Raw genomic sequence first — 19,995 nt, 5'->3', positions numbered from 1 at the left:
AGGGAGAATATACTGTAATAAAATGTTTATGAATATGTCAGTGTCAAGTTTCCAAATTATTCTCATATACTGTCCCTGTGTCTACATGGGTCAGAAGTAAGTGGAAAATATGCCTTGGCTAGTCAATAAAACAATGTTGTAATAATCTAATGTAAATCATTCCGGGTTTAGTGAAGTGTTTCAAAAAAGAAAAACTGTTTCTACAATAGGCCTATTACTAAAGGCCAAGGTCTTAAGGATAATTTTGCTGTGAAAAAGTAGGAATTTATTTTACATCCGAGATTAAAGGATTCAAACACTTTTAAATACCTTTATTCAGCAATATAAAAAAGTACAAAAATGAACTACACAAATATTTGTAGTTTAAGTATTGTTAAATCTGACCTGATACATATTCTTCTTATTTAATGGCACTGCAAGTGGTTTTTGGATTAAGGAGCATCGATATAAGATTGCCAACACCCTTACATCCTGCTAAAAACCACAAAAGCTGCTGCACTAACAGAGATACTACAAAAAAAGGTCTGAGAGTAGTGTCTTTTGAACCAGAGCAACCAACTGTGACATCCCTTTGAAGCAGAAAAAGTGTCTCTGCTTTACCTTTACCTGTCTGCACTAAAAGCCCCCCATTAAATCAAGAGAATAGATGAATGATGTGAGCAGGCCTCTCATTTATACATTATACAAGCTTTATTGAAGGTCACCTATTATGCAAAATGCACTTTTTTATGTCTTTTATACATAAATATGTGTCCCCGGTGTGTAAGGAGACTCACAAAGTGTCAGAAAATACAACCCTCTCTCTTTTCCTCCTTACCCACATCTCTAAAAACAGGGGTACAACGGAGCTGATCCAGTTTTGCTGCAGACTTGACGTCATATCGGAAATGCGTAACGTGTTCTGGAAGTAATATGGTCTGTATTTACATTGGCAAGCATCGCTAACACTCAGAGCTAACGCTGTCCTGGAGAGAATATGTGTAAAGAAGCCGGATATAAAAGTTAATGTCCCTGTGGTAAACCCGCGAGAGAGAAAGCGTTTGAGCTCCATACTGTTTCAGAAATAATGCTTGATGTGGTTTGGAACATAATATGGCGTTTAATCACGGCAGTGTTTAGCTGAGTTTCTGCTGGTAGACAGCCTTCTTTTCACAGAGCTCACCGCTTGCATGCGGACGCTCTAAAGGGGCGTGGCCAGCAGCAGCTCTGTTACATTTAAAGGGCCAGACCCAGAATCAACACTTTTGTAACAGGGCTGAAATAGGGGCATGGCAATAATCGGGGATCTGTTTGGTATTTTGAGCAAAACACTTCAGAGACATGTTTTGTATAGATTTGGCCCTATAATATATTGTTCAAATATAATATAATATGGGACCTTTAAGATTGATTTTGTGAGTAAGTACAAGTGGAAACTATATGTTTACATATGACATTAAACCTCTGAAATCTTTGAAATTTGAAGCTGTTTGCTGTTACCCAGTAGAATTGCATTGCATATCCTTTTTGTATTGTATGTCATAGCCAAGCAGCAACAACCGGTTCAGAAGAAGTATGCTTATGCAGAAGTGAAAAAAAAAACTGCAGTTCATTGAATGGCCTCTTGAGGTAAGCTTAAATAGCAAATAAAGAAAAAAGCTGTTGGATTTTCAAGTAAACACATACTATATAGCTCCAAATGTTGATTTTTATTGATCATAAATGCAATAACTTCCAAATACAAACATACATGTTGGATCTGGTTAAAATACAAGGAGGATATCAAAAATAATCAAATTAGGTTAAACCTAAAAGCATATAAGTGACTTTTACATCATAGATAAATCTTAGCTTCTAAAGATAGGCTTCTGGTTACTATCCTTAAAATACACATTAGCAAAGAACAGAATGATCTCTTTTTTTTTTGGGCTGCACACAGAGAAGGAATAAAAAAGGAAAAACTTGTCTGACTCAAAAGTACAAATGTACTACTTCCTGTTCTACTGCTTTACGCTGTAATACACACATTCACTCCAGGTCGGCTCCCTCTGTCTTCCTGATCTGTTTGTCAGGTTGACACCCAAAGCACAATAGTAGATCTTCTCTGCTCGCTGGTAACCCTGGTAACACAATATACCAGTTGATCCTTATTTTTATCTTGACAATAATAATTTCCAGGAAACAATTTATTGTGCAACAAAAGGTTCTGAATGTTAATTTAGCATTTTATTTCCAGTGAACTTGTTTTACTCACCTCTGAATCTGCTGTGGACGGAGCTGGAAATCTTGTTGAAGACTCTGCAAAACAGAAATATAAGTTTTAATTCTAAAGCCATATTCTTTATCATCAAACTAAACAATAACAACATGACCAGTTACCTGTTAACTGGCAGCTGTTCATTTTCTTCATCTTGTTTATTATGAAAGCCAGTAGAACAACCAGGATGGCGTTGATTGCCAAAGATCCACTCAAGAAATACACAAGAGAGTCAACCTCATCTGTAGAGAGTAAACACCACAAACAGAGCATTCAGCTTTTGTCTTTGTTTTGATGTTAACTTTGATTTGGAATTAGCCATCATTTACTCTTCATTAAATAATCTGGTAAATTACTTACCTTCAAAGTCCAGCTTGGTCCCGTCTCCAAACAGTATGTGTCCACATGAGGCAACAGCACAGTAGTAGGTCCCAGCATGAGAAAGATTCAGGCTCTCCATTGGCAGGTTGTACACACAGGTGTGTGTTTGTGTGTTGGGTTTCCTCTCACACTGACTGCCTCCACGGGTGTAAAGGAGTCCTGGAGAGTCCTCAGAGTTTTTGAACCAGTAAACACTGTGTTCTCCATCACAGCTGCCAGTGTGTACTGTACAGTTCAGAGTCACAGAGTCTCCTGACTGGATTATCTCAGATTCTGACTGATGGACTGAAACCGGGATGCTCAAACCTGAACCTTTGACACTGATTGTAGTGCCTTCTGCAAAATTCAACTCATATTGAACGGCAGATACACAGTAGTAAGTAGCTGAGTCTGAAATGTGCAAATTTAAAATGGTCAAGTGATTTGTACTTTTTCCGTGATCAAGTGTGAAGCGTGACTTGTTGAATTCATGATAAAAAGTGGGTTTTGCGTTATACTTATAGGTGGTAGAGATGAGCTTTGGTTTCTGTCCCAGAGTTTGTTTGAACCAGTAAAGCCAATTTGTATCATCATCTTCAATGTAGCATCTCAAAGTCACATTTCCTCCAGCATTAGCTGATATATAACGTTTCTCTTGACGAACACTTGAAGATATTTTCCGATTAGTCGTCAGAGCTGAAATTAGAGTGAAAGATATACTTTAATAATTACAATAGGTTATTTCAGCACATTGTTTAAATAAAAACATATTAAAAGCATTTAAATGAAAAGTAGCTAAAAAAGTGAGCGGCATAAAAATACAACTCACCGATTTTTCCCAAGAACAAACACGTCAGATAAAAGACCAACTTTGGAGACGTCATCTTGTTCGAATTCTTGAGTTGAGTGAAAATGATCTCGATACTCTCTCCTCTCTTAAGACACAAGACTGCGTTTCATTGGCCAGCCTGAAGTGACATTGTACATCCTGCTTTAAAAAAACTTGATCACATGTTCACTACCATCTATAGTATCAAGTTTAGTTCTTGAGAGGGTTTACTTGGTGAAAGTTGAATGAAGAACGCAATGGCTCTTTATCTTGTGCTATATTTAAAAGTAGGGAGAATAAACTGTAATAAAATGTTTATGAATATGTCAGTGTCAAGTTTCCAAATTATTCTCATATACTGTCCCTGTGTCTACATGGGTCAGAAGTATGTGGAAAATATGCCTTGGCTAGTCAATAAAACAATGTTGTAATAATCTAATGTAAATCATTCCGGGTTTAGTGAAGTGTTTCAAAAAAGAAAAACAGTTTCTACAATAGGCCTATTACTAAAGGCCATGGTCTTAAGGATAATTTTGCTGTGAAAAAGTAGGAATTGATTTTACATCCGAGATTAAAGGATTCAAACACTTTTAAATACCTTTATTCAGCAATATAAAAAAGTAAAAAAATGAACTACACAGGAAGTGCTCAAACGTTTGTGTGAGGTTATCAAATTTAGCAGTGATTCCATGTCAGCCACAGCTTGTCACAAAATGTTTTACTGATAGTGTATTTAACAAACTTAAACTAGCTTTATTAAATGTCAGGTCTTTGGCAGGAAAAACATTTTTAATCAATGATTTTATCACTGAGCACAATCTCGATTTTATGTTTTTAACGGAAACTTGGATTGAACAAAACAACAGTGCAGCTGTTCTTATCGAATCAACACCTCCCAACTTTAGTTTTATGAGTCAGGAAAGAATGCATAAGAAAGGGGGTGGAGTTGCTATTTTGTTCAATGATTCCATTCAATGCAGGAAGACATCTTATGGGGACTTTGCTTCTTTTGAATATGTGGCCCTTCAGCTGAAATGCTCCTCTCGAGCTCTGTTCCTAAATATCTATAGACCACCCAAATACTGTGCAAGCTTTTTTGATGATTTTACTGAACTGCTGTCTATAGTGTGTATTGACTTTGACCGTTTAGTCATTGTTGGTGATTTTAACATCCATGTTGACAACCCCCAGGACAGAGGGGCTAAAGAACTGTTTTGTGTTCTTGATAACTATGGACTGACTCAGCATGTGGCGGAGCCCACGCACAATAAGGGGCACACTCTGGACTTAATTATCTCAAAGGGTCTGAATATCTCAAAGGTTGTGGTGACTGATGTTGCACTCTCTGATCATTCCTGTGTTTTCTTTGAGAGCTCTATTTCTGTTCACAAAAATGTTCAGAAAGAGGTAACCACAAAGCGATATTTAACTGAAAATACTAGGGAAATGTTTACTCATAATTTCTCATCCACACTTGCCCCTGCTAACATCTCAGTAAATGAGCTAGTAGATCATTTTAATTCAAAAATTAAAAATGTTATAGATACCATTGCTCCAACTAAGGTAAAGGAAGTGATTAGCAAGAAAATATCTCCATGGAGAAAGGCCATGACCGTGAGAACAGAAAAAAGAGAGTGTCGAAAAGCTGAACGTAGGTGGCGAAAAACAAATCTCCAGGTTCACTTTGAAATCTATAAAGAGAGACTTGGCCTTTATAATTTGGAATTGAAAAACGCACGACAGTCTTTCTTCTCTGACATCATTACCAAAAACAAAAACAACGCACGTGCCTTGTTTGCTACCGTAGACAGACTAACTAACCCCCCAGTGTCAGTAGCCTCTGAATTTCTATCCACCAGGGCGTGCAATGATTTTGCCTCCTTCTTCACTGACAAAATTCAGAAAATTAGACAAGCAGTCAGTGCCTCTACATCAGGTACAGCAAATGTTTTGTCCCTATGTCCACCTAATATCAATTCAAACACCATGACACAATTCCATCAGATTAATGGTAAAAACTTAGAGGACATTATTCAACTTCTGAAATCCTCCTCCTGCTGCCTTGATATTATTCCAACAGGATTTTTCAAAGATGTTTTTCCTTGCATGGCCTCAGATCTACTTCATATAGTAAACACATCTCTTCACTCAGGTATTTTTCCAGAGGCCCTGAAAACTGCAGTCATTAAACCGCTCTTAAAAAAGAATAATCTAGATGCCTCAGTAATGAACAATTACAGGCCAATATCAAACCTGCCATTTCTAGGTAAAATCATTGAAAAAGTAGTATTTCAACAGTTGAGTAACTTCTTGCATTTAAATAACTGTTTGGATGTGTTCCAGTCAGGATTTCGTCCAAACCACAGCACTGAGACTGCTCTTGTAAAGGTCTTCAATGACATCCACTTAAACACAGACAGTGGCAGAACTTCAGTGTTAGTATTATTAGATCTCAGTGCTGCATTTGACACTGTTGACCACAACATATTACTAGACCGACTAGAAAACTGGGTGGGACTTTCGGCAACAGTTCTAAATTGGTTTGAGTCCTACTTAAAGGACAGAAAAAACTTTATTTCTATAGGTAAATACACATCTGAGTTGACAAATATGACATGTGGGGTACCTCAAGGCTCCATCTTGGGGCCTCTTCTCTTTAACATCTACATGCTACCACTGGCTCAGATAATGAAAAACAACAAAATAAGTTACCATAGCTATGCGGATGACACACACATTTACGTAACAATTTCACCAGGAGATTATGCTCCAATTCAAACACTGAGTAAGTGCATTGAACAAATCAATGACTGGATGTGTCAGAACTTTCTCCAATTAAACAAAGATAAAACTGAGGTAATGGTTTTTGGAGCCAAGGCAGAACGTATAAAAGTTAGCGCTGAGCTTCAGTCTGCAATGTTCAAAACAACAGATAAAGCCAGAAATCTAGGTGTAGTCATGGACTCTGACCTGAGTTTCAACAGTCACATTAAAACAGTTACTAAATCAGCCTACTATCACCTAAAGAACATATCTAGGATTAAAGGACTAATGTCACAGCAGGATTTGGAAAAACTTGTCCATGCTTTTATCTTCAGTAGACTCGACTACTGCAATGGTGTCTTTACAGGCCTCACTAAAAAATCTATTAGAAAGCTGCAGCTAATTCAGAACGCCGCTGCTCGAGTCCTCACTAACACTAAGAAAGTGGATCACATCACTCCTGTTCTGAAGTCTTTACACTGGCTTCCTGTGTGTCAAAGAATAGATTTCAAAACATTGTTGCTGGTTTATAAAGCTTTGAATGGTTTAGGCCCAAAATACATGTCTGACCTACTGCTAAATTATGAACCATCCAGAACCCTCAGGTCTTCAGGGACTGGTCAGCTTTCTGTCCCCAGAGTCAGAACTAAACATGGTAAAGCAGCATTCAGTTATTATGCTCCGAATATCTGGAACAAACTCCCAGAAACCTGCAGGTCCGCTGCAACTCTTACTACTTTTAAATCCAGGCTGAAGACTTTTCTTTTTGCCGCTGCTTTTAATTGAACTATTCACATCTTAAACTGCACTGTAACTTTTAACTTTTATCCATGTATTTTTTCTTTTAATGTTTATTTTATTATCTTTCCTTTTTAATGACTGATTTTAAATGCCATTTTTAAAATGTCTTCCATTTTTGTAAAGCACTTTGAATTACCTTGTGTTGAAAGGTGCTATATAAATAAACTTGCCTTGCCTTGCCTTGCCTACACAAATATTTGTAGTTTAAGTATTGTTAAATCTGACCTGATACATATTCTTCTTATTTAATGGCACTGCAAGTGGTTTTTGGATTAAGGAGCATCTATATAAGATTGCCAACACCCTTACATCCTGCTAAAAACCACAAAAGCTGCTGCACTAACAGAAATACTACTAAAAAAGGTCTGAGAGTAGTGTCTTTTGAACCAGAGCAACTGACTGTGACATCCCTTTGAAGCAGAAAAAGTGTCTCTGCTTTACCTTTACCTGTCTGCACTAAAAGCCCCCCATTAAATCAAGAGAATAGATTAATCATGTGAGCAGGCCTCTAATTTATACATTATACAAGCTTTATTAAAGGTCACCTATTATGCAAAATGCACTTTTTTATGTCTTTTATACATAAATATGTGTCCCCGGTGTGTAAGGAGACTCACAAAGTGTCAGAAAATGCAACCCTCTCTCTTTTCCTCCTTACTCACATCTCTAAAAACCGGGGTACATCGGAGCTGATCCAGATTTGCTGCGGACTTGACGTCATATCGGAAATGCGTAACGTGTTCTGGAAGTAATATGGTCTGTATTTACATTGGCAAGCATCGCTAACACTCAGAGCTAACGCTGTCCTGGAGAGAATATGTGTAAAGAAGCCGGATATAAAAGTTAATGTCCCTGTGGTAAACCCGCGAGAGAGAAAGCGTTTGAGCTCCATACTGTTTCAGAAATAATGCTTGATGTGGTTTGGAACATAATATGGCGTTTAATCACGGCAGCGTTTAGCTGAGTTTCTGCTGATAGACAGCCTTCTCTTCACAGAGCTCACTGCTTGCATGCGGATGCTCTAAAGGGGCGTGGCCAGCAGCAGCTCTGTTACATTTAAAGGGCCAGACCCAGAATCAACACTTTTGTAACACGGCTGAAATAGAGGCATGGCAATAATCGGGGATCTGTTTGGTATTTTGAGCAAAACACTTCAGAGACATGTTTTGTATAGATTTGGCCCTATAATATATTGTTCAAATATAGTATAATATGGGACCTTTAAGATTGATATTGTGAGTAAGTACAAGTGGAAACTATATGTTTACATATGACATTAAACCTCTGAAATCTTTTAAATTTGAAGCTGTTTGCTGTTACCCAGTAGAATTGCATTGCACATCCTTTTTGTATTGGATGTCATAGCCAAGCAGCAACTACCGGTTCAGAAGAAGTATGCTAATGCAGAAGTGAAAAAAAAAAACGCAGTTCATTGAATGGCCTCTTGAGGTAAGCTTAAATAGCAAATAAAGAAAAAAGCTGTTGGATTGTCAAGTAAACACATACTATATAGCTCCAAATGTTGATTTTTATTGATCATAAATGCAATAAATTCCAAATACAAACATACATGTTGGATCTGGTTAAAATACAAGGAGGATATCAAAAATAATCAAATGAGGTTAAACCTAAAAGCATATAAGTGACTTTTGCATCATCAATAAATCTTAGCTTCTAAAGATAGGCTTCTGGTTACTATCCTTAAAATACACATTAGCAAAGAACAGAATGATCTCTTCTTTTTTTTTGGGCTGCACACAGAGAAGGAATAAAAAAGGAACAACTTGTCTGACTCAAAAGTACAAATGTACTACTTCCTGTTCTACTGCTTTACGCTGTAATACACACATTCACTCCAGGTCGGCTCCTTCTGTCTTCCTGATCTGTTTGTCAGGTTGACACCCAAAGCACCATAGTAGATCTTCTCTGCTCGCTGGTAACCCTGGTAACACAATATACCAGTTGATCCTTATTTTTATCTTGACAATAATAATTTCCAGGAAACAATTTATTGTGCAACAAAAGGTTCTGAATGTTAATTTAGCATTTTATTTCCAGTGAACTTGTTTTACTCACCTCTGAATCTGCTGTGGACGGAGCTGGAAATCTTGTTGAAGACTCTGCAAAACAGAAATATAAGTTTTAATTCTAAAGCCATATTCTTTATCATCAAACTAAACAATAAACACATGACCAGTTACCTGTTGACTGGCAGCTGTTCATTTTCTTCATCTTGTTTATTATGAAAGCCAGTAGAACAACCAGGATGGCGTTGATTGCCAAAGATCCACTCAAGAAATACACAAGAGAGTCAACCTCATCTGTAGAGAGTAAACACCACAAACAGAGCATTCAGCTTTTGTCTTTGTTTTGATGTTAACTTTGATTTGGAATTAGCCATCATTTACTCTTCATTAAATAATCTAGTAAATTACTTACCTTCGAAGTCCAGCTTGGTCCCGTCTCCAAACAGTATGTGTCCACATGAGGCAACAGCACAGTAGTAGGTCCCAGCATGAGAAAGATTCAGGCTCTCCATTGGCAGGTTGTACACACAGGTGTGTGTTTGTGTGTTGGGTTTCCTCTCACACTGACTGCCTCCACGGGTGTAAAGGAGTCCTGGAGAGTCCTCAGAGTTTTTGAACCAGTAAACACTGTGTTCTCCATCACAGCTGCCAGTGTGTACTGTACAGTTCAGAGTCACAGAGTCTCCTGACTGGATGATCTCAGATGCTGACTGATGGACCGAAGGTGGGGGGTTCAAACCTGAACCTGTGACACTGATAGTAGTGCCTTCGGCAAAATTCACCACATATCGATTGGTAAATGCACAGTAGTAAGTGGCTGAGTCTGAAATGTGCACATTTAAAATCGTCAGGTGATTTGTACTTTTTCCGTGATCAAGTGTGAAGCGTGACTTGTTGTTGAATTCATCATAAAAAGTGGGTCTTGCATCATAAGGAGTGACGGATGAGATGAGCCTTGGTTTCTGTCCCAGAGTTTGTTTGAACCAGTAAAGCCGATTTGTATCATCGTCTTCATTGGAGCATGGCAAAGTCACATTTACTCCAACATTAGCAGATATATAACGTTTCTCTTGGCGAACACTTGAGGATAGTTTCCGATCAGTCGTCTGAGCTGAAATAAGAGTCAAAGGAAATATACAATTAATTATATTCAGCAAGTACAGAAGTTCGAATGAAATAATATTGAAAGCATTTCCATGAAAGTAGCTGAAAAGTAAAAACAGGATAAAAATACAACTCACCGATTGTTCCTAAGAACAAACACGTCAGATAAAAGACCAACTTTGGAGACGTCATCTTGTTCGAATTCTTGAGTTGAGTGAAAATGATCTCGATACTCTCTCCACTCTTAAGACACAAGACTGCGTTTCATTGGCCAGCCTGAAGTGACATTGTACATCCTACTTAAAAAAAAAACTTGAACACATGTACAGCCATCTACAGTTTCAAGTTTGGTTCTTGAGAAGATTCACTTGGTGAAAGGTAAATGAAGAACACAATGGCTCTTTATCTTGTGCTATGTTTAAAAGTAGGGAGAATAAACTGTGGGTACACACACAGCTTTGCCTGTAGCCACAGTAATGCTGTGAATATAATATGAAAGGGTAACAAGTTAGTTGTATTTGTTGTTTAGGCTTCGGCTGAAGCTAAGTTAGTGCAACAGGTTTGGTGTTATTTGAAAATTAATGGTACTTACTGGATTGTGACACAGAAATCCATGCTGCCCCAATCTATGTTAACGCATATATGTAAATTACCAAATTACTCTATTTTACTTTGGAAACAATGCATTAGCTAATAAAGAAAACAATTGTATAACAATCTAACGTTAATCACTTTGGGATTAGTGATGTTGTTCAAAAAGGTCTTAGTGATAATTGAGCTGGAAAAATTTGAAATTGATTGTAGCCATGCCTTTATATGAAACTAATGGATTAAATTGCTTTTAAATACCTATATTCAACACTATAACAAACACATTTTTTTAACTACAAGATTATTTCAAGTTGTATTATTGTTAAATGTGACCTGATACATATTCTTCTAATTTAATGGCACTGCAAGTGCTTCATCCTTGGATTAAGGAGCATCTATATAAGATTGCAACACCCTTACATCCTGCTAAAACCACAAAGGCTGCCGCACTAAAATAGATACTATAAGAAAAGGTCTGAGAAGACTGTTTTTTGAACCAGTGGGCCCACTGTGACATCCATATGAAGCAGAAAAAGTCCCTCTGCTTTACCTTTACCTTTCTGTGCCAAAAGTCCCCCCATTAAATCAAGAGAATGGACAATGGAGCAATGCTGTTAGCAGGCCTCTCATTTATACTTTATAAAATAATTATTAAGATCTGTTTTTCAAGAATGCCTAAGTACAAAAGGAAACTGTTGGCTGTTACCCAGTAAAAATGCATTGCACATCCTTTATGTGTGTGTCTCACTAAGCTGTCCTACGACTTTGGTTGTCAAATTGCCAAGTCAACCCAGGGTTTCTCAGAAGGTGAGTTGTTAGGCAAGTAATCATTGCAATCTGTCCTGGTAAGAAGTGAACCAGCGTTGTAGGACTGAAAACCCTCGAGTTACCTAACCCCAAATCCTGCTTCGTAGTACAGACCATTGGTTTTCTTTTCAGTCTCTGTTTTGTCTGTCAATATGCAATATAACTAAACTCCTAAGTAATATGCTATACTCTATCTATTAGATTTCCACAATACTGTGGATCAGAGAAGTAACATCTGAGCTACTCTTGTAAAATGCACACATTTTATTTTATTGGTTTAGAACTACATTAAAATGATTAAAAAGAGGTCTGAAGATTGTAAAAAGAGATATTGCTATGAGGAAGTGAACACATGCACACAATGTATTGTATCAAGACCAAAGTGTCCATTTAATATTTGAGTCAGTTTTGAATACTGAGGAGATACAATGGACATAAGAAAACATATAAAGCACAACATTCTAAAATCTACTTTAAAATCTATATCACATTTCAAACATCACTAATCCAATTTTGATTAACTAAAGTAATGAAACATGGTTTGTCTACAGCTTGACACCAGAGTACACACATTCATCGTTGGGGATGTTCCTCTGTCGTCTTGATCTGTTGGGCACATTGACACTTACAGCAGCATAATGGAGGCTGCCTGCATCCTGGTAACCCTGGTAACAAAATATATAGAAATGGATAAAGATATTGAACAGAAGTAAAAATGTATCTGATTAAAACATTTAACTTATTTACTTAAATGATACCTCTGCATTTGCTGGAGAGGGAGTTGATAATCTTGCTTCAGACTCTGGAAAGACATTGGAAAGACAGAATTTGTATTTCTCAACACGTTTCTTTGGTTGTAAACAATCTTTCGGACGTATACAATAATTACAAGTTACCCATTGATTGACAGATGTTTCTCTTTTTCATCTTGTACAATAAGAAAGCCAGTAAAACGACCAGAATGGAGTTGAACGCTAAAGCTCCACTCAAGAAATACACAAGAGAGTCGACCTCATCTGTAGACAGTAAACACCAAAAAACAGAAACTTAGCTTTGTGATTAAAGTGTGTGATCGGAAATTAGACATTCATTACTTTTCAATAAATCATTTAGAGATTTGTTTACCTTCTAATTCCAGCTTGGTCCCATTTCCAAACAGTATGTGTCCACATGAGGCAACAGCACAGTAGTAGGTCCCAGCATGAGAAAGATTCAGGCTCTCCATTGGCAGGTTGTACACACAGGTGTGTGTTTGTGTGTTGGGTTTCCTCTCACACTGACTGCCTCCACGGGTGTAAAGGAGTCCTGGAGAGTCCTCAGAGTTTTTGAACCAGTAAACACTGTGTTCTCCATCACAGCTGCCAGTGTGTACTGTACAGTTCAGAGTCACAGAGTCTCCTGGCTGGATGATCTCAGATGCTGACTGATGGACCGAAGGTGGGGGGTTCAAACCAGAACCCTTGACACTGATAGTAGTGCCTTCGGCAAAATTCACCACATATCGATTGGTAAATGCACAGTAGTAAATGGCTGAGTCTGAAATGTGCACATTTAAAATCGTCAGGTGATTTGTACTTTTTCCGTGATCAAGTGTGAAGCGTAACTTGTTGTTGAATTCATCATAAAAAGTGGGTCTTGCATCATAAGGAGTGACGGATGAGATGAGCCTTGGTTTCTGTCCCAGAGTTTGTTTGAACCAGTAAAGCCGATTTGTATCATCATCTTCTTTGTAGCATGGCAAAGTCACATTTACTCCAACAATAGCAGATATATAACGTTTCTCTTGGCGAACACTTGAGGATAGTTTCCGATCAGTCGTCTGAGCTGAAATAAGAGTCAAAGGAAATATACAATTAATTACATTGGATATATTCAGCAAGTACAGAAGTTTGAATGGAAAAATATTGAAAGCATTTCCATGAAAGTAGCTGAAAAGGAAAAGCAGGATAAAAATACAACTCACCGATTGTTCCTAAGAACAAACACGTCAGATAAAAGACCAACTTTGGAGACGTCATCTTGTTCGAATTCTTGAGTTGAGTGAAAATGATCTTGATACTCTCTCCACTCTTAAGACACAAGACTGCGTTTCATTGGCCAGCCTGAAGTGACATTGTACATCCTACTTAAAAAAAAAACTTGAACACATGTACAGCCATCTACAGTTTCAAGTTTGGTTCTTGAGAAGATTCACTTGGTGAAAGGTAAATGAAGAACACAATGGCTCTTTATCTTGTGCTATGTTTAAAAGTAGGGAGAATAAACTGTGGGTACACACACAGCTTTGCCTGTAGCCACAGTAATGCTGTGAATATAATATGAAAGGGTAACAAGTTAGTTGCATATGTTCTTTCGGCTTCGACTGAAGCTAAATTAGTGCAACAGGTTTGGTGTTATTTGAAAATTAATGGTACTTACTGGATTGTGACACAGAAATCCATGCTGCCCTAATCTATGTTTACACATATATGTAAATTACCAAATTACTCTATTTTACTTTGGAAACAATGCATTAGCTAATAAAGAAAACAATTGTATAACAATCTAACATTAATCACTTTGGGATTAGTGATGTTGTTCAAAAAGGTCTTAGTGATAATTGAGCTGGAAAAATGAGAAATTGATTGTAGCCATGCCTTTATATGAAACTAATGGATTAAATTGCTTTTAAATACCTATATTCAACACTATTCCAAACACATTTTTGTAACTACAAGATTATTTCAAGTTGTATTATTGTTAAATGTGACCTGATAAATATTCTTCTAATTTAATGGCACTGCAAGTGCTTAATCCTTGGATTAAGGAGCATCTATATAAGATTGCAACACCCTTACATCCTGCTAAAACCACAAAGGCTGCTGCACTAAAATAGATACTACAAAAAAGGTCTGAGAGGACTGTTTTTTGAACCAGTGGGCCCACTGTGACATCCATATGAAGCAGAAAAAGTCCCTCTGCTTTACCTTTACCTTTCTGTGCCAAAAGTCCCCCCATTAACCTGTTAAGCCCGAGAGACCCCGGTACCGGGGTACTGCCGCAACATCTTGCAGGAAATAGTGTCTGAGGGCATGTTAATTTAACCTGTTACGCACGGCCCCCCCGGTACCGGGCGGATAAACGTGTCATTTGCAGGAAACAACGTCTAAGGAATCTTAATATTTAATAAACTATGAATGTTTTATATCCATGTAACGGGAAGAAACTCCGCTAACTGATCTTTTTAATTTTTTTTCTCCAAAAAAACCCCACAATGCTAACACTCAGCCTCTGAATTAGCCACGAGCGAAAAAATTTAACCTATCTCTGCACCTAAACTCACTCTAACTCCGTTATTACTTATCCTAGATGCACAGCCAAACCCTCGTTTTGGGTCTCCTGGAGACACAGAATCTGGGGGTGCCCACCTCAACACTCAGTGAGAAACATTTGCGACGCTATAAACGAAAGTGTACATCATAACATGTGGAGCTAGGTAGCTAGAAACGCTAACATGGCTTACCTTGGTCAAAACTGGTCTTCAATGGCATTAAAACGATAAAAAAACGATGCTGCAGTTAATCCATAGGTTAATCCAATGTGTCTGTGTCCTCTTTGAAATTATTTCTGATAATCCATAAGCAATAAAACTGCTTTTTCGTTTCCAAATGCCAGAGCTAGGTCCACTCTGCTGCAAATGTACATGCGCGCAGCCCCCACCTTTTTTCTCTTCACAACGTGTGTGTGGGGGGGCCTCCCCCTTCGATTCTATTGGCTCTAAGGGTCAGAAAGAGGTGTCAACCATCAAAATCGACCAAGGGGGGCCAGAGATATGGAAAAAAAAACATTTTCACCCAAATCACCTCAGAGGTGGTGTGGTTTTGGCTAAACCTCTCTAAAAAGGTCAAATGTCACTTGTTTTGCATCAATCTTGATACAGGGTACTTATTATATGTTGTACTTTGGATTCGTAAAGCTTTTAGTCTACTAACCCATCATCCAAGGGTGGTTTTCACTATAAGTAAAAAAGAATATTTGGACGGACACTATTATTTACAGTTTTTTACTATGTAAAATCTGAATTTTCTTTAAAATAAAAAACATCTATATTGATTCTGACTCTTCTACATCCAACTCACAGGTTTATCATTACTTTGAGAAAAAAGATTATTAATTTAACCCTTTTAGAAGGGAAGATATGGTCATTTGTTCAGGGAATGTCATTTTCGAGCCTGAGACCTGAAAAACAGGCTCATGGCTTAACAGGTTAAATCAAGAGAATGGACAATGGAGCAATGCTGTTAGCAGGCCTCTCATTTATACTTTATAAAATATTTATTAAGATCTGTTTTTCAAGAATGCCTAAGTACAAAAGGAAACTGTTGGCTGTTACCCAGTAAAAATGCATTGCACATCCTTTATGTGTGTGGCTCACTAAGCTGTCCTACGACTTTGGTTGTCAAATTGCTAAGTCAACCCAGGGTTTCTCAGAAGGTGAGTTGTTAGGCAAGTAATCATTGCAATCTGTCCTGGTAAGAAGTGAACCAGCGTTGTAGGTCTGAAAACCCTCGAGTTACCTAACCCCAAATCCTGCTTCGTAGTACAGACCATTGGTTTTCTTTTCAGTCTCTGACAAAAGTCTGTCAATATGCAATATAACTAAACTCCTAAGTCATATGCTATACTCTATCTATTAGATTTCCACAATACTGTGGATCAGAGAAGTAACATCAGAGCTACTCTTGTAAAATACACACATTTTATTTTATTGGTTTAGAACTACATTCAAATGATTAAAAAGAGGTTTGAAGATTGTAAAAAGAGATATTGCTATGAGGAAGTGAGCAAATGCACACGATGTATTGTATCAAGACCAAAGTGTCCATTTAATATTTGAGTCAGTTTTGAATACTGAGGAGATACAATGGACATAAGAAAACATATAAAGCACAACATTATAAAATCTACTTTAAAATCTATATCACTTTTCAAACATCACTAATCCAATTTTGATTAACAAAAGTAATGAAACATGGTTTGTCTACAGCTTGACACCAGAGTACACACATTCATCGTTGGGGATGTTCCTCTGTCGTCTTGATCTGTTGGGCACATTGACACTTACAGCAGCATAATGGAGGCTGCTTGCATCCTGGTAACCCTGGTAACAAAATATATAGAAATGGAAAAAGATATTGAACAGGAGTAAACATGTCTTTGATTACAAAATGTAACTTATTTAGTTAAATGATACCTCTGCATTTGCTGTAGGGGGAGTTGATAATCTTGCTTCAGACTCTGGAAAGACATTGGAAAGACAGAATTTGTATTTCTCAACACGTTTCTTTGGTTGCAAACAATCTTTCGGACGTATACAATAATTACAAGTTACCCATTGATTGACAGTTGTTTCTCTTTTTCATCGTGTACACTAAGAAAGCCAGTAAAACAACCAGAATGGAGTTGAACGCTAAAGCTCCACTCAAGAAATACACAAGAGAGTCGACCTCATCTGTAGAGAGTAAACACCAAAAACGGAAACTTAGCTTTGTGATTAAAGTGTGTGATCGGAAATTAGACATTCATTACTTTTCATTAAATCATTTAGAGATTTGCTTACCTTCTAATTCCAGCTTGGTCCCATTTCCAAACAGTATATGTCCACATGAGGCAACAGCACAGTAGTAGGTCCCAGCATGAGAAATATTCAGGTTCTCCATTGGCAGGTTGTATTCACAGGTGTGTGTTTGTGTGTTGGGTTTCCTCTCACACTGATCATTACTGCCTCCACGGGTGTAAAGGAGTCCTGGAGAGTCTTCAGAGTTTTTGAACCAGTAAACACTGTGTTCTCCATCACAGCTGCCAGTGTGTACTGTACAGTTCAGAGTCACAGAGTCTCTTGACTGGATGATCTCAGATGCTGACTGATGGACCGAAGGTGGGGTGCTCAAACCAGAAGCTTTGACACTGATTGTAGTGCCTTCTTCAAAATTCAAAATAATTCGAGGGGCAAATGCACAGTAGTAAGTAGCTGAGTCCAATATGTGCAAGTTCAAAATTGTCAAGTGATTTCTACTTTTTCCGTGATCAAGTGTGAAGCGTGAATTGTTCTTAAACTCATGATAAAAAGTGGGTCTTGGATTATACGTATAGGCGGTAGAGATGAGCTTTGGTTTCTGTCCCAGAGTTTGTTTGTACCAGTAAAACCAATCTTTATCACCATCTTCAATGTAGCATGGCAAAGTCACATTTTCTCCAGCATTAGCAGATATAAAACGTTTCTCTTGACGAACACTTGAAGATATTTTCCGATCAGTCGTCTGACCTGAAATAAGAGTCAAAGGAAATATACAATTAATTATATTCAGCAAGTAGAGAAGTTTGAATGAAAAAAATTTGAAAGCATTTCCATAAAAGTAGCTGAAAATTAAAAGCTAGATAAAAATACAACTCACCGATTGTTCCCAAGAACAAACACGTCAAATATAAGACCAACTTTGGAGACGTCATCTTGTTGAATTCTTGAGTTGAGTGAAAATGATCTTGATACTCTCTCCACTCTTAAGACACAAGACTGCGTTTGATTGGCCAGCCTGAAGTGACTTTGTACATCCTACTTAAAAAAAAACTTGATCACATGTTCACTGCCATTTATAGTATCAAGTTTGGTTCTTGAGAAGAATCACTTGGTGAAAGGTAAATGAAGAACACAATGGCTCTTTATCTTGCGCTATGTTTAAAAGTAAGGAGAATAAACTGTGGGTACACACACAGCTTTTGCCTGTAGCTACAGTAATGTTGTGAATATAATATGAAAGGGTAACAAGTTAGTTGCATTTGTTGTTTAGGCTTCGGCTGAAGCTAAGTTAGTGCAACAGGTTTGGTGTTATTTGAAAATGAATGGTACTTATTGGATTGTGACACATAAATCCATGTACTGTATAGGTTTATGCATATATGTAAGTTAACAAATCTTCTCTCATACAGTACACTGTCCCTTTGTCTACATGGCTCAGAAGTATGAGTGAAGTTGTTCAAAAATAAACTTTATCTACCATTCACCTATTAGTATTGGCCAAGGTCTTAGTGATAATTGAGTCGTGAAAAAGGAGAAACTGATTTTAGCCATTCCTTTATATGAAACCAATGGATTCAATTGCATTTAAATACATTTTATTCAGCAATATTCCAAACAAATAGAATGTTCCAAGTTATTTAATGGGACTGCAAGTGGTCTTTGGATGAAGGAGCATCTATGTAAAATTGCAAACCCTTACATACTGCTAAAACCACAAAGGCTGCTGCACTAAGAGAGATACTACATAAAAAAGGTCTGAGTGGACTGACTTTTGAACCAGAGCAACCCTCTGTGACATCCCATCGAAGCAGAAAAAGTCCCTCTACTTTACGTCTACCTTTCTGCACTAAAAGCACCCCATTAAATCAAGAGAATGGAGCAATGCTGTTAGCAGGCCTCTCATTTATACTTTATACCAGCGACGTGCAGTCAGGGGAGGCCTCACCTGTCATACTCCAATGTAACGGAAAAATAATTAAAGAAAAACTAAATACTAATAATAATAAAATGTCTCCACTGATCTGTGTTGTAAATGTGATTTCTGTATGATTCCAATCGCTTTTTATAGTCAAAATCAGCAAATTTGCCGAGCTCCGCTACGGGAGCGATGAGAAGTGAGGCAGGGACGAGCTCTGCCTCTCGTAAGCCCACAGTAACTTGCTGGAGCGCGGGCACTAATTTAGCGCGGCCACTTATTTTGTGAGCGCGCTCAAGCCAGTTACTGTGGGGTAAGGTGAGGCACAGATGAGCTCTGCCTCACTTCAGAATGCGTCACCCCACAGAAACTGGCTGGAAAGCGGGCACTAAGCGCATACCTGTTACCATCTCACTGTAGGTCACCAATGTAATGTTTGTAGATCCCTTTATTACATTTATCCTCGCCATCCATAGTCTCTAAATAACTTATTTCACGTATATATGATATTCAGGCTCGCTGGTCTCATCATACAACGGCAATGAAAAAAGCACCAGGAGAGGCAGCCATAACCTCTGCCGCACTGAAGGGGGCGCACGTGAGCCCACAGGTTCTTGTTGCTACTATTCTACGCAGAGACGGTAAATCTGCAAACAACAAACTAGACTTTTGAAACTAGAGGAAGATAAGGAGGACTTTTACAAAACAGTAATAGAGATTGTTGTCCAGAAGGATAGCATGGACTTCTATTCATCTTCAAGTCAAGGTAAGACCACAACTGTAATGAAAATGGGATCTTACTTAGAAAGAACAATCCAATATTTAGATTTTGGGTATCCTTTTGTTGAACGGTCTGTTTAAAATTAATCATAGCATCAGACTAAAAAAGCTTTTGAAAATAACAGAATATTTCGATTAAGGTCAAAATATAATATTTGTAAATCTGACTCTGAAAGAGTCAGTGCCTCACCAGCCATGAACCTCACCGCACGTCACTGCTTTATA

The 19,995-nt window shown here is 37.7% G+C and overlaps 4 protein-coding genes across 5 annotated transcripts; all 4 read right to left on the bottom strand.

Annotated features, from left to right (window-relative positions):
• Positions 1 to 1,667: 1,667 nt before the first annotated feature.
• LOC117487776 lies at positions 1,668 to 3,486 on the bottom strand. Its single transcript, XM_034136440.1, has 5 exons — positions 3,426 to 3,486; positions 2,597 to 3,292; positions 2,359 to 2,478; positions 2,234 to 2,277; positions 1,668 to 2,099 (listed from the first exon to the last, which is right to left on the bottom strand). The coding sequence occupies exons 1-5, from the start codon at positions 3,478 to 3,480 to the stop codon at positions 1,980 to 1,982; spliced, it is 1,035 nt and encodes a 344-aa protein (XP_033992331.1). The 5' UTR covers positions 3,481 to 3,486; the 3' UTR covers positions 1,668 to 1,979.
• Positions 3,487 to 8,497: 5,011 nt separating this feature from the next.
• LOC117487772 lies at positions 8,498 to 10,345 on the bottom strand. The gene is made up of 5 exons (XM_034136432.1): positions 10,258 to 10,345; positions 9,429 to 10,127; positions 9,191 to 9,310; positions 9,066 to 9,109; positions 8,498 to 8,931 (listed from the first exon to the last, which is right to left on the bottom strand). Exons 1-5 carry the CDS (start codon positions 10,310 to 10,312, stop codon positions 8,812 to 8,814), a joined length of 1,038 nt encoding a protein of 345 aa, XP_033992323.1. The 5' UTR covers positions 10,313 to 10,345; the 3' UTR covers positions 8,498 to 8,811.
• A 1,550-nt stretch (positions 10,346 to 11,895) lies between these two features.
• Positions 11,896 to 13,925, bottom strand: LOC117487773. Its single transcript, XM_034136433.1, has 5 exons — positions 13,482 to 13,925; positions 12,644 to 13,342; positions 12,415 to 12,534; positions 12,277 to 12,320; positions 11,896 to 12,183 (listed from the first exon to the last, which is right to left on the bottom strand). The coding sequence occupies exons 1-5, from the start codon at positions 13,534 to 13,536 to the stop codon at positions 12,064 to 12,066; spliced, it is 1,038 nt and encodes a 345-aa protein (XP_033992324.1). The 5' UTR covers positions 13,537 to 13,925; the 3' UTR covers positions 11,896 to 12,063.
• Positions 13,926 to 16,357: 2,432 nt separating this feature from the next.
• LOC117487768 lies at positions 16,358 to 18,016 on the bottom strand. Of its 2 annotated transcripts, XM_034136428.1 has the most exons (5): positions 17,953 to 18,016; positions 17,118 to 17,822; positions 16,890 to 17,009; positions 16,752 to 16,795; positions 16,358 to 16,658 (listed from the first exon to the last, which is right to left on the bottom strand). In XM_034136428.1, the coding sequence occupies exons 1-5, from the start codon at positions 18,005 to 18,007 to the stop codon at positions 16,539 to 16,541; spliced, it is 1,044 nt and encodes a 347-aa protein (XP_033992319.1). In that variant the 5' UTR covers positions 18,008 to 18,016; the 3' UTR covers positions 16,358 to 16,538. The 2 variants fall into 2 exon arrangements, with proteins under 2 accessions (XP_033992319.1, XP_033992320.1); XM_034136429.1 differs by lacking the exon at positions 16,890 to 17,009.
• Between the last annotated feature and the right edge of the window lie 1,979 nt (positions 18,017 to 19,995).

This window comes from Trematomus bernacchii, unplaced genomic scaffold, assembly GCF_902827165.1.
Source record: "Trematomus bernacchii unplaced genomic scaffold, fTreBer1.1, whole genome shotgun sequence".
Lineage (NCBI taxonomy): Eukaryota > Metazoa > Chordata > Actinopteri > Perciformes > Nototheniidae > Trematomus > Trematomus bernacchii.
The sequence above is the reverse complement of the archived record's forward strand: the minus strand, read 5'-3'. Positions and strand labels throughout refer to the sequence as shown.

Bases quoted from the DNA above. Each gene is read 5' to 3' on its own strand.
- LOC117487768 (XM_034136428.1), bottom strand. From the start codon at position 18,007: ATGACGTCTCCAAAGTTGGTCTTATATTTGACGTGTTTGTTCTTGGGA. The intron at 17,823-17,952 runs GTGAGTTGTATT...CTCTTATTTCAG, and splicing joins TTTGTTCTTGGGAACAATCG to GTCAGACGACTGATCGGAAA. The intron at 17,010-17,117 runs GTAAGCAAATCT...TACTCTCTACAG, and splicing joins GACCAAGCTGGAATTAGAAG to ATGAGGTCGACTCTCTTGTG.
- LOC117487776 (XM_034136440.1), bottom strand. From the start codon at position 3,480: ATGACGTCTCCAAAGTTGGTCTTTTATCTGACGTGTTTGTTCTTGGGA. The intron at 3,293-3,425 runs GTGAGTTGTATT...CTCTAATTTCAG, and splicing joins TTTGTTCTTGGGAAAAATCG to CTCTGACGACTAATCGGAAA. The intron at 2,278-2,358 runs GTAACTGGTCAT...TCTGTTTTGCAG, and splicing joins GAACAGCTGCCAGTTAACAG to AGTCTTCAACAAGATTTCCA.
- LOC117487772 (XM_034136432.1), bottom strand. From the start codon at position 10,312: ATGACGTCTCCAAAGTTGGTCTTTTATCTGACGTGTTTGTTCTTAGGA. The intron at 9,311-9,428 runs GTAAGTAATTTA...TACTCTCTACAG, and splicing joins GACCAAGCTGGACTTCGAAG to ATGAGGTTGACTCTCTTGTG. The intron at 9,110-9,190 runs GTAACTGGTCAT...TCTGTTTTGCAG, and splicing joins GAACAGCTGCCAGTCAACAG to AGTCTTCAACAAGATTTCCA.
- LOC117487773 (XM_034136433.1), bottom strand. From the start codon at position 13,536: ATGACGTCTCCAAAGTTGGTCTTTTATCTGACGTGTTTGTTCTTAGGA. The intron at 13,343-13,481 runs GTGAGTTGTATT...CTCTTATTTCAG, and splicing joins TTTGTTCTTAGGAACAATCG to CTCAGACGACTGATCGGAAA. The intron at 12,184-12,276 runs GTATCATTTAAG...TTTTGTTACCAG, and splicing joins CCTCTCCAGCAAATGCAGAG to GGTTACCAGGATGCAGGCAG.